Raw genomic sequence first — 9,802 nt, forward strand, 5'->3', positions numbered from 1 at the left:
TCTTTCATCCTCCAGCCTCAAACCCACAGATCCATCATGATCTTTGCACTTCTCAGTCGCTGTAGTGACATCTGATATATGTTCTCTATTATGCAATCCATAAGGAATGATTTACCTTTATCTATATATATGAATAATGTGCTTTACACAACTTTCATCCATCATATCATCTCTCTACTTTTGAATAAAGAATTTGAGTCACTATTAAACAAAAATTCAACGTCATTCAAGAAACATATCAAAGGGATATAGACCCATCAAGTACTCACAGGAAACACAACAATAGGAATATAAAACCACACTTTATTGCTCCCAAGGTAATTCATTATTGCCTGTAGTATCCCCCACCTTGGTGAGGAGGTGGGTAGGGGTTCTGGCCGGGATAAGGAGGTCGAGGCTGCTGTCCCTGGGGATCATAGTACGAGCCTTGTTGCCATGATGGAGGTTGTTGCTGGGTCTGAGGAGGATACGGTTGTGGTGGCGCTTGGCCATGAGGAGTATGGTAAGGGGGAGGTGGACCGTAGGGTGGGATGGTGTAGCCAGGCCTTGACATTTGCTCAGGTGGTCTATAGTATGGTGCATGTGGGTGAGGATGAGATGGATTCTGANGCACTGATTTTAATGCACTCTTTGCTTTGCTCCCTCCTCAACGCCCCTACTTTGCTTCAGGCGTCCCCGGTTCTTTTTATGGAAACTTGTTTCCCAACGCACATCTCAACTTGGCCTATTCCTCTTGCGCCCTCTGTTGGCTCTCCGACTTGCCCCCGGAGCTAACTGACACAAGCTCTCCTGCTTACAACCGAGGAAAGATTCACTACACGGGAGCTTCAGCAGAGGTTGCACGAGCCTATTCCTGTCAGTACAGGAAGGATATCAAATTATTTTTGCATGCCAGGTCACAGGAGCTCGCAGAAAACGGGTTGATGGCACTGATTGTGCCCGGTGTACCAGATGGTTTTCTCGATTGTCAGGAGGCTTCAACGGGATCCGAGTTCGATTTGTTGGGTTCATGCCTCATGGACATGGCCAGAGAGGTACTTGGTGGTTTTCCTTAAGAAATAAGAACGCATGATGACAGGTTAAAATAACCTAAACTACTTTTCTGTGCAGGGAAGAATAAAGGAGGAGGAGGTGGACAGTTTCAACCTTCCCATATATTACTCAACCCCAAAGGAACTGGAAGACATCATCAAAAGCAACGGAGAGTTGAAAATTGATAAAATAGAGACACTGGGGAGCATTGGCGCGCAAGGGACTATGCCTGACCTCGAGTCGAGGGTTCTGTACCTGAGAGCGGTGCTGGAAGGTCTCGTTCGCACCCACTTTGGCCACCAAATCCTCGACGATCTGTTTGATCGCTACGCCCTCAAACTTGCTCATTCTTCTTTCATCCTCCAGCCTCAAACCCATAGATCCATCATGATCTTTGCCCTTCTCAGTCGCTGTTATGACATCTGATATACGTTCTCTATTATGCAATCCATAAGGAATGATTTACCATTATCTATATATATATGAATAATGTGCTTTACACAACTTTCATCCATCATATCATCTCTACTTTGAATGAAGAATTTGAGTCACTATTAAACAAAAATTCAATTTCATTCAAGAAACATATCAAAGGGATAGATACCCATCAAGTACTCACAGAAAACACAACAATAGGAATATAAAACCACACTTTATTTCTCCCAATGTAACTTATTGCCTGTAGTATCCACCACCTTGGTGAGGAGGCGGGTACGGGCTCTGGCCGGGATAAGGAGGTCGAGGCTGCTGTCCCTGGTGGTCATAGTACGAGCCTTGTTGCCATGATGGAGGTTGTTGCTGGGTCTGAGGAGGGTACGGTTGTGGTGGCGCTTGGCCATGAGGAGTATGGTAAGGCGGAGGTGGACCGTAGGGTGGGATTGTGTAGCCAGGCCTTGACATTTGCTCAGGTGGTCTATAGTATGGTGCATGTGGGTGAGGATGAGATGGATTCTGAGTTTCTGGTGGAGGAGGCGGACTTGAAGCCGTTGGTTGGTGCACAGATGGGTATGGGCCGGAGCTTCTACGATCCTGAAAACTCAGACCAGACATCTGCCGTTGCACATCATCAATCATTTCTCGGCACTGGATACTCCTTGTCATCACAAAATCACTGCACTGCTGCTTCACATTCGTGATTGCATCCTTTAGACACCAACAAAAAAAATGTCTCAAATTGCAGGAAAGTTATTTCTCATCCTCAATGGAATGTAAAATCAGAATGGACGAGAGCCATCCAGAGAAGTGGCATAATGTAGACAAGCATAGACAGTGAAGAGCTGGCTACTATTGTATATAGAGAAAAGAAACTCACTTGGAGAGTGACATAGAACTTCAGGCCCTCATTGATGTTCTCCTTGATCTCTCGATACTTCATTATGGCAGCTTGAATCTGCTTGTAGCACTTATCCTTGGATGCTGAATAACGAATAAACACAGTTTCAATGCCAAATGTGTCAGTTTATCATGGATTATGCTTTATTTCACATATAGCATGCTAAACATAAAGTACTTTGATCTATCATGCAAAACAGAAACTGCTTGCTCACCTTTATAATCTTCAAGATTGAAAAGAGTTGAGAACTCCTCATTTTGAGCCTATAACAAAGGAAGGAAACCAATTAGAAAGCAGTCGGTTTCTGAGACGCGATCATTTCAGCCCCATAAGAAGCTAGCAAACTCAATTTGCTTGGATATTGATTACAATCACCATATGCCTTTTGGTTATCAGAAAAGATAAAACCATAATGATATATTAAATACGATGGCAAAAGAGGTAGACCTGAATTTGCATCAGTAATTGTTCTTGAACTTCAATGTTTTGGGAAATATCTTCACAAATGTGATCATACTTTGATATCTCTTTCCTGAACATATCTTCATAGGAGCCAGTAATTGTCATCAGCTTTGGCAGTATGTCATCCTAAAACCAAGTATCAAGTAAAAGCCTAATGAGTATTTGTCTCCAATATCATACAGTAATCATGAACAACAATGATGACTAATCAATAGAGAGAATTTACTTTTCTTTTCATGTCTTTGAGCATGTCTTCAAGACCTGCCCGCTGAGCACCAAGATTTTCCAGTTGCCTCTGTGCAAAAAGGGAAGCAAAAATGTGAGGATAGTAATTCGTATAACCACTTTTCAAATCCCTCCTAAAAGTATATACTCGCAGCTTCCAAAAGAGAGAGAGAATACCAGACTCTGCTTCAGAGTTCCCACAATAGCATCCTCTGTTGCGTCCAGAGACATTATTGGCCTAGCTAGAGTTGGGATAGCAGACTCTATCTGATGATGAAAACCAAAAACCATAACGTCTACGAATTAGTATACAGATTTCGGTTTGTTAGCTTGTACCCAAAGATTTCAGGTACTAGGATAGCCTAAATAAATACCCCTAATAGACAACTTCAGACAGTAGTTTGTACCTAAGAGGAGAAATATACTAGCGTATACAAAAAATAGGAAGTACTTACCGGCCGTCGATCAAGAATAGACATGAGGGCGAAATTATCTCTCACGGATCGCTCAATCTTCACATCACTTTCTCCAGCTTGTTTCAAATTGGCTGCAAACCGATTAAGCCTATCTTGCAAGTTCTTAGTCAGTGTGCTAGATTGAGGCCTAGTCCACCGAGTCCCAAATTGACTTCTGAACTGAGAGTCTTCAGTTGCTTCTTTCTGCAAAAGCTCTTCGGTGTGCACCAACAGTTCCTGATTAACCCTCTTCAAATCCCTAAGCTGCTGCAGTTCAGCTTCCAAGCCAGCTGGACCACCACTGATCTGAACAGCTTCTACATCTTCTTTAAGATCAACAGGAAGAGTAGAATTACCATCCACAGCAAGAATAGAATCTGGAAGATCCATCTCTTTGAGCCTAACTCGAGTTAGTTCGCTAGCTTGCTGTAATCTCTCCGCCTGAGTTCTAATTACATCATCGACCATCTCAGTGTATCTAGAGAGAGCCTTTGCACTGCTATCTGGAACAAGGATTGCAAACATCTTTTCCTTGCTTGCATCCAATATCTCAGTCATGTTCATTGGCTTAACCATTGAGAAGGCGGGAAGTGGAGATAAAGAAGAAGGAGAAGGAACTCTCATGAGGTACACTCTGTCGTTTTCCTTGACAGCCCTATCCAAATTGACATTAATGCTCGACTCTAGTGTGTTCATCGCTTCTATAAGCTGAGCAGGGGCTCCCCTTGAAGACTTCTTTGCTTCTGCCAAACGGCTGGCTCCGCTCCTCAGCCGTGCAATTTCTTCTGCAATTTCCTCTTTCTCGTGCAACTCTTTTCCATACCTAAAACAAGCTTCACTGTAGAAGACCGCTGCTTTCAGCTGCACATGAGAAATCCAGCCTTTCTCGAAATGTTCCTTCAATGGTGAAGTGGTTAGCGCAGCGAAAGCTTCCTCATAAAATATGCCAACCTGATCATAAGCAAACAAGAAGTGTCAATTCAATCGACTCTGTCACTTACTCACAGTTTAGTACAACAGATGCTCCACCAAAAACTAAGCACGTTTATAGCATATGTACTCATAACTAATCCGAGTCTGAAGAATCTACTAAATCAATTCCAAGATCTTGAGTCCATAAATGTGCACAAATTCAATCAATCCTATCACTTCTTCACAACAGTGCAGTAAAACAGATGCTCCACCAAAATCTAAGTTTCTAGAAACCTACTTACAATCAATCCGGGATTAAAGAATCTAAGATCTTGAGTCCACAACTGTGCACAATCAAAACAGATGCAAGCATGATACGACACTAACCTGCCTAGCAATTTTAGCAGAAACACCAGGGGTGCTTCCTTTGGCAATGGAGTTTTCAAACACACATTCTTGAGCTTGCGCAAGCATCAACCGTTCCAACATTCCCACGCAGTCCACCGACAAATCCACGGTGAGGCTCTGCCCAATCGCCGCCTTAGATGACAAATTATCCTTCAAGTACACAAACGCACCTGCAGCAGCGATGAACGCATGTGAAGCCTGACGACGCCCATCCACGGTGGTGCGGTCATGACCGAGTCCAATCTGGCTATACGCAGCACCAAGATTGAAGAGAACAGCGGCTTTCTCAAGATGAATGTTCTGCTGAGTAGACTTTTGCTTTTGCTTGAAAGCATCGTACCATAAGAAAGTAACGGCGTTCACCTGGTGCTTCTCTGCGGAAATTGGAAATCGCGTTTCCACCAGACAAAGGGCTTTGTAATATGAGATGAGAAGGTCTCGCCGAGCTGCCGGAGACGGATCGGGGACGCGTTCTAAATCGGATCGGAGCTGCTTCACGGTTTCAAGATCGTCGTCTATAAGCTGAGCCTCGCGCTCAGAGTAGGTGAAAGTAACGTAGTTGCGGAAAGGACGGTAGAGATCAACGGAGTTCGTCTTCTTCTCATGAATGGCGAGCATCAGATTAGAGACCGCCGACGAAGCCATGGGGTTGAGAAATCCCCTTTGATCGCTCTTCTGATTTTTTCTAATTCTTCGGTGGTTTTCTTGATCCTTACTGACTAAGGGAAGAGGATGATCGTGAAGGATCGAGGAGACGGCACCAATTCCTGTTAACTTGTATTTAAACGGCGTGCAGTCTGATTTTGTGATCGTACAAGTAGGCATGTCAATTAGGGCCCATGCCCACGACTGGTCCGGCTCGCCCCTGAACAATACCGAGTTTGGACATATATATTAAGTCCAGAAACATTCGATTTTTTGGACTTCCGTTTGGGTAGGGTTTTTCAAACTTAACCCGATTGGGTTCAAGACCAGTCCGAAAAACCTTTTAACAAATATATGTGTATTTTTGTTATATTTTTATTTGATTGTAATATTTGTGTACTTTTTGTTACTCTAATCCTAATTTTCATATTTACTTAATAACCTTGTTTAATACTTTTAAAATTTTTATTTATGATATTTTGTATGAATTATATTTTTTTTTTATTTGGTTAAAGTATAAAATTTTATTTAGTTTTAAATTTTTTCTTCTAAATTAAGTTGGTAATAGTGAATATATAGATGAATTATTAAAATTTTGATTGATTTGTTTTACAGTGCATCTTTAAACACTGTTTTTAAGACTTATATGTTTGAATTATTAATCTGTAATATACAGCTCGAAAAATTCTGAAAAGCCATGTAGCCATTGTAAAGTCGGACTCGAGTTTTGAAATATAGGCTCGGAAATATTTCGGGTCGGACCAGACCAGACCAAACTCAAACATATGTAGTTTTTACGGGTTTTGGGTCGGGCGGGCAAGCCCGATTGACACCCGTACAATCCAATGGCTTGTAAGTTTTCTTTACGCGTTAATTAAATGAGACACCGATGGTGGAACTTTTCCTAATTAGAATGCTACTTTTTTTAAGTTTTAACCATGTCTAACCTAGAATATATTTGGGAATGTTTATCAATATTTGGGTATACATCTTCTTGTTATATATAGAAAGATTCTACTGAAAGTAGGAGATTATGCAAAAGAAAGCATGGTCTTAAACGCTGGATGTGGTGTGGCCCGTGTATGGATGGACATGAACATGATCAATCATCAAAACGACTGTTGTGGTGACAATCAACACAGTAATATTAATCTTTTACGGGATTACAAAAATCTGTGTTTATGAATTAGAGGCCTTGGAGAGACTTTGGTATCAAAAGAATAATGATCTGATGAAACAGTAAAATTACACTAGATAATACAAGAACTGTATCTGTCAAAAGTTTTTGAGCAGTTTGTCGTTTGAGACTCCATCAGCTACAAGCATTGTGGTTATCTCCTGCAATAATACAAATCCAACAGCAATAAAAGTTACACATCTTCTAAATCATTTAGGTTCTCAGAAACTAAACACAGTGCATACCTCAGCCATTTGTTTCTGTCCGCACAGCACCGCTCCCGTGGCCTTGGGTGCTGAGAGTTGTTTAGCCCTTGCAAAAGCAGCCTACACATCATGGTATATATATTAGTGTGATCCACCTTGAGTTAAGCATTTAGAGTGATGTTTATCAATCTCACCTGCACGTATCCGGTTTCCCCTTTCCACCCATCATCTGGCTGTGATAATACCGGCACAACTTTGACACCCGATGATTCCCACTCTTTAAACTTATCCTACAAATCGAGAGTGTATTCCAAGATGAATTTTCTATAGATCAAAATGAGAGCGAGAGATAGGCTCTACCGTTATCATCAAAAGATTTACAATTCAAGTGCACACATTTGTATATTTACTGACATCATGAATTGCAAAACAACTGAGGGAAAGAACCAAACCTGGTACGCCATCCTTTTCAGGTTCCTAGCACCGTAATAGAGTCTTACGTCAGATCTTCTATCAGCGCTAAATCCTGACTCAATTAGTGAGCGGATGGGACTGCAAAGATAAGAACAAGAGAGATTACATTACAAGTGAAGATGGTTACTTAATCCATATCACCATCATTAGACATTGTTGATTCAACCAGGCTTTGGAATCACAAACAGAAACACCTAAAATGCCATGAGTTGATTCAAAACACACATAACCATATTCTGCTTGACTGATTGAAACATCCTCAGCTGTCATATAAATCGCTCTAACGCTAACAACAGAACAGATTGATCATGAAAGTCGTCAAAACATTGACCTTACATACATGGAACTCCCTATTTCAGTATTAGATCAACACACACAGCAGAAAAAGCAACATAAACAGTCCATGGCACCTCTGATAGGTTGAATTCATACTCTTGCAAATAGCTAGCTTTAGCGCATCAACAACAGGAACTCGAACTTCAAAGCCAGCAGGATAAATAAAAGCAACTGAACTAAGCATCATTGAGGATTCGCCGCAATAATATCTAACTAAACCAAATTCAGATCATCGATATCAGCTAAGAAGGAGCAATGAAATTTGAAGTAAAAAAAGACTCCTTTAGCAAATCCAGCAAACTATGCTAGTAGTGGACAAAGCCCTCACCTAATCCCAGATCCAGTTGCAAAAATCAAAACCGTGGGAAACTTCTCTGGAGGATCAATCTGATCGATACTGAAACCATTACCCATGACAGGGCTAAGCTCAACGGTCTCCCCTTTCTTCAACCCGCAGAGAATCTCGGCGGTAGATCCAGCGATGCTCTTGACCAAGAATTCGAAAGCACCACGAGAAGCCGCCAAGGAAGGAGGAGAAGCGATAGCCAGGAAAGAAGGCTTCTCGACATCAGGAACACGGAGCTGGAGATACTGACCGGGTCTCGTGTATGAAGCTACGAGATCCGGGGAGTTTGAAATATCGATTGAGATGTGGAAAAGCGATTCAGCAGCCGATTCGATTAGAGCGAGCGGAGCCGGGGTCCAGAGAGTGGCGTCCTGGCGAACGGCGGCGGCGGATACGACGGAGGCGACGCGGTTGTTACGGGATAAGCGGAGATGGCGGGTGAGAGGGAGACGGCGCAGGATAAACATGGGGGAGAGGGAGTGGCTAAAGTGCGCATGGGTGACAGAAGGCGCGAAAGGAAGAGTGGACATGGTGGAGAGTTTTTGGGTCTCTTAATATGCGACCGTCAAATTTAGCCGGCGGTAGAAAAGGGCGGCCCGATTGGTTCGGTGGCACGAGAAGATTTTTTTTTTTTTTTTGATGTGCACCTAATTTTTTATTCAGCTCCAATGTTTTTGCCACGTGGGCTCTCCAATGAATATATCAGTTTATCTTCTTTCCGACCACTACTACTACTATACTACATTACTACTAGTGTACTCTGCTATAAAGACAACAAAAAAATTGAAGAATCTTCATTTTAATTTGTTATCTTTGGAGAATATTAGTACAAGAAACTTTACCAGCTTCGCATCCATTTCTAATATTGTGTACTTTTACTTTTCTTATAGAACTGATTTTTCCCAAGAAGAACACAAAAATCATGCAGTTATTACGAAATATATTTCGTCCAATCAATCTCGCTATGAGTAGGGAGAGCAGGATTTGAGTTAAATGCTCAAACGAGGTTAAAGTCACTTACATATTGATATATTAATAACTAGTGTTATGACCCGTGCCATGCACGGATAAATTTATGTATTAGACTGTATTTTATCAAAAGATTTGTTGTATATTCACAAAAGATTTTCATTATTCATTGAAGAAGAAGTTTGAGATGATTAAAAGTTTATTTAGTTATGATTAGATCCTACTATATTAATTGGAAAGTACAAATATGAAACTAACCTTAAAATGTGTAAAAATTTACACTTAAGTGCCATTAGAAAAACTTAATTAAGATTAATTAAAAATAAATATAATTAATTGAAAACGAAAATTGGGGACAAATAAAATAAAATAAATTGTAGAAAAGTAAAAAAATCTATTAGAATCAAAACTAATTCGTACTTTGAAAAAAAATTATCAGCCAATATTTTTAAAATCTAATCGAATAAAATCTAAAGTTCATTATATGAAAATGTTTTATTGACAGATTTTCAATAAACAAATTTAAAATATAAAAATTTTAATATAAGCAAACCAAATTTTTAATCACAAATCTTTATAAATAACATAATAACAAAATAAATTATTAAAAATTTTCATCAAATAAAAAGTTCAGCCCGTGGTTTTCTGCGGGTTAGTACCTAGTATATATTAAATGGTCGACCTATAAAATCGAACATTGTATTTTATTGTATTTGAAAGTTTATTAAGCTCAAAATAAAAGGATAAAGAAGACTTTTAACAACAACAAAATAACATTATACTATATAAAAAAAAAAAAAAAAAAAAAAAAAAAAAAAAAAA

At 40.3% G+C, this 9,802-nt stretch overlaps 3 protein-coding genes across 3 annotated transcripts in view; 1 reads left to right on the top strand and 2 right to left on the bottom strand.

Annotated features, from left to right (window-relative positions):
- The window catches only part of LOC104740198 (probable S-adenosylmethionine-dependent methyltransferase At5g38100), a 3,568-nt gene extending 2,032 nt beyond the window's left edge, over nucleotides 1-1,536 (top strand). Inside the window, exons 3-4 of the mRNA XM_010460732.2 lie at nucleotides 610-1,034; nucleotides 1,111-1,536. Of these exons, the coding sequence (XP_010459034.1) occupies nucleotides 610-1,034; nucleotides 1,111-1,458 (773 nt within the window). The 3' untranslated portion in view covers nucleotides 1,459-1,536. The remainder of the gene's footprint in view (nucleotides 1-609; nucleotides 1,035-1,110) is intronic.
- Nucleotides 1,484-5,578, bottom strand: LOC104740197 (ALG-2 interacting protein X). Its single transcript, XM_010460731.2, has 8 exons — nucleotides 4,807-5,578; nucleotides 3,508-4,458; nucleotides 3,230-3,319; nucleotides 3,054-3,122; nucleotides 2,813-2,953; nucleotides 2,580-2,628; nucleotides 2,345-2,448; nucleotides 1,484-2,175 (listed from the first exon to the last, which is right to left on the bottom strand). The coding sequence occupies exons 1-8, from the start codon at nucleotides 5,470-5,472 to the stop codon at nucleotides 1,705-1,707; spliced, it is 2,541 nt and encodes an 846-aa protein (XP_010459033.1). The 5' UTR covers nucleotides 5,473-5,578; the 3' UTR covers nucleotides 1,484-1,704.
- On the bottom strand, nucleotides 6,594-8,736 carry LOC104740199 (fruit protein pKIWI502). The gene is made up of 5 exons (XM_010460733.2): nucleotides 7,994-8,736; nucleotides 7,308-7,407; nucleotides 7,050-7,145; nucleotides 6,895-6,975; nucleotides 6,594-6,810 (listed from the first exon to the last, which is right to left on the bottom strand). Exons 1-5 carry the CDS (start codon nucleotides 8,539-8,541, stop codon nucleotides 6,748-6,750), a joined length of 888 nt encoding a protein of 295 aa, XP_010459035.1. The 5' UTR covers nucleotides 8,542-8,736; the 3' UTR covers nucleotides 6,594-6,747.

The sequence above is a fragment of the Camelina sativa genome, chromosome 14, assembly GCF_000633955.1.
Source record: "Camelina sativa cultivar DH55 chromosome 14, Cs, whole genome shotgun sequence".
Classification (NCBI taxonomy): domain Eukaryota; kingdom Viridiplantae; phylum Streptophyta; class Magnoliopsida; order Brassicales; family Brassicaceae; genus Camelina; species Camelina sativa.

Coding starts and splice junctions, on each gene's coding strand:
- LOC104740197 (XM_010460731.2), bottom strand. CDS start 5,472: ATGGCTTCGTCGGCGGTCTCTAATCTGATGCTCGCCATTCATGAGAAG. Junction 4,459..4,806: donor CTGCTAAAATTGCTAGGCAG/GTTAGTGTCGTA, acceptor GCTTATGATCAG/GTTGGCATATTTTATGAGGA. Junction 3,320..3,507: donor CTATTCTTGATCGACGGCCG/GTAAGTACTTCC, acceptor TTTCATCATCAG/ATAGAGTCTGCTATCCCAAC.
- LOC104740199 (XM_010460733.2), bottom strand. CDS start 8,541: ATGTCCACTCTTCCTTTCGCGCCTTCTGTCACCCATGCGCACTTTAGC. Junction 7,408..7,993: donor GCAACTGGATCTGGGATTAG/GTGAGGGCTTTG, acceptor TTATCTTTGCAG/TCCCATCCGCTCACTAATTG. Junction 6,976..7,049: donor GGGAAACCGGATACGTGCAG/GTGAGATTGATA, acceptor CATGATGTGTAG/GCTGCTTTTGCAAGGGCTAA.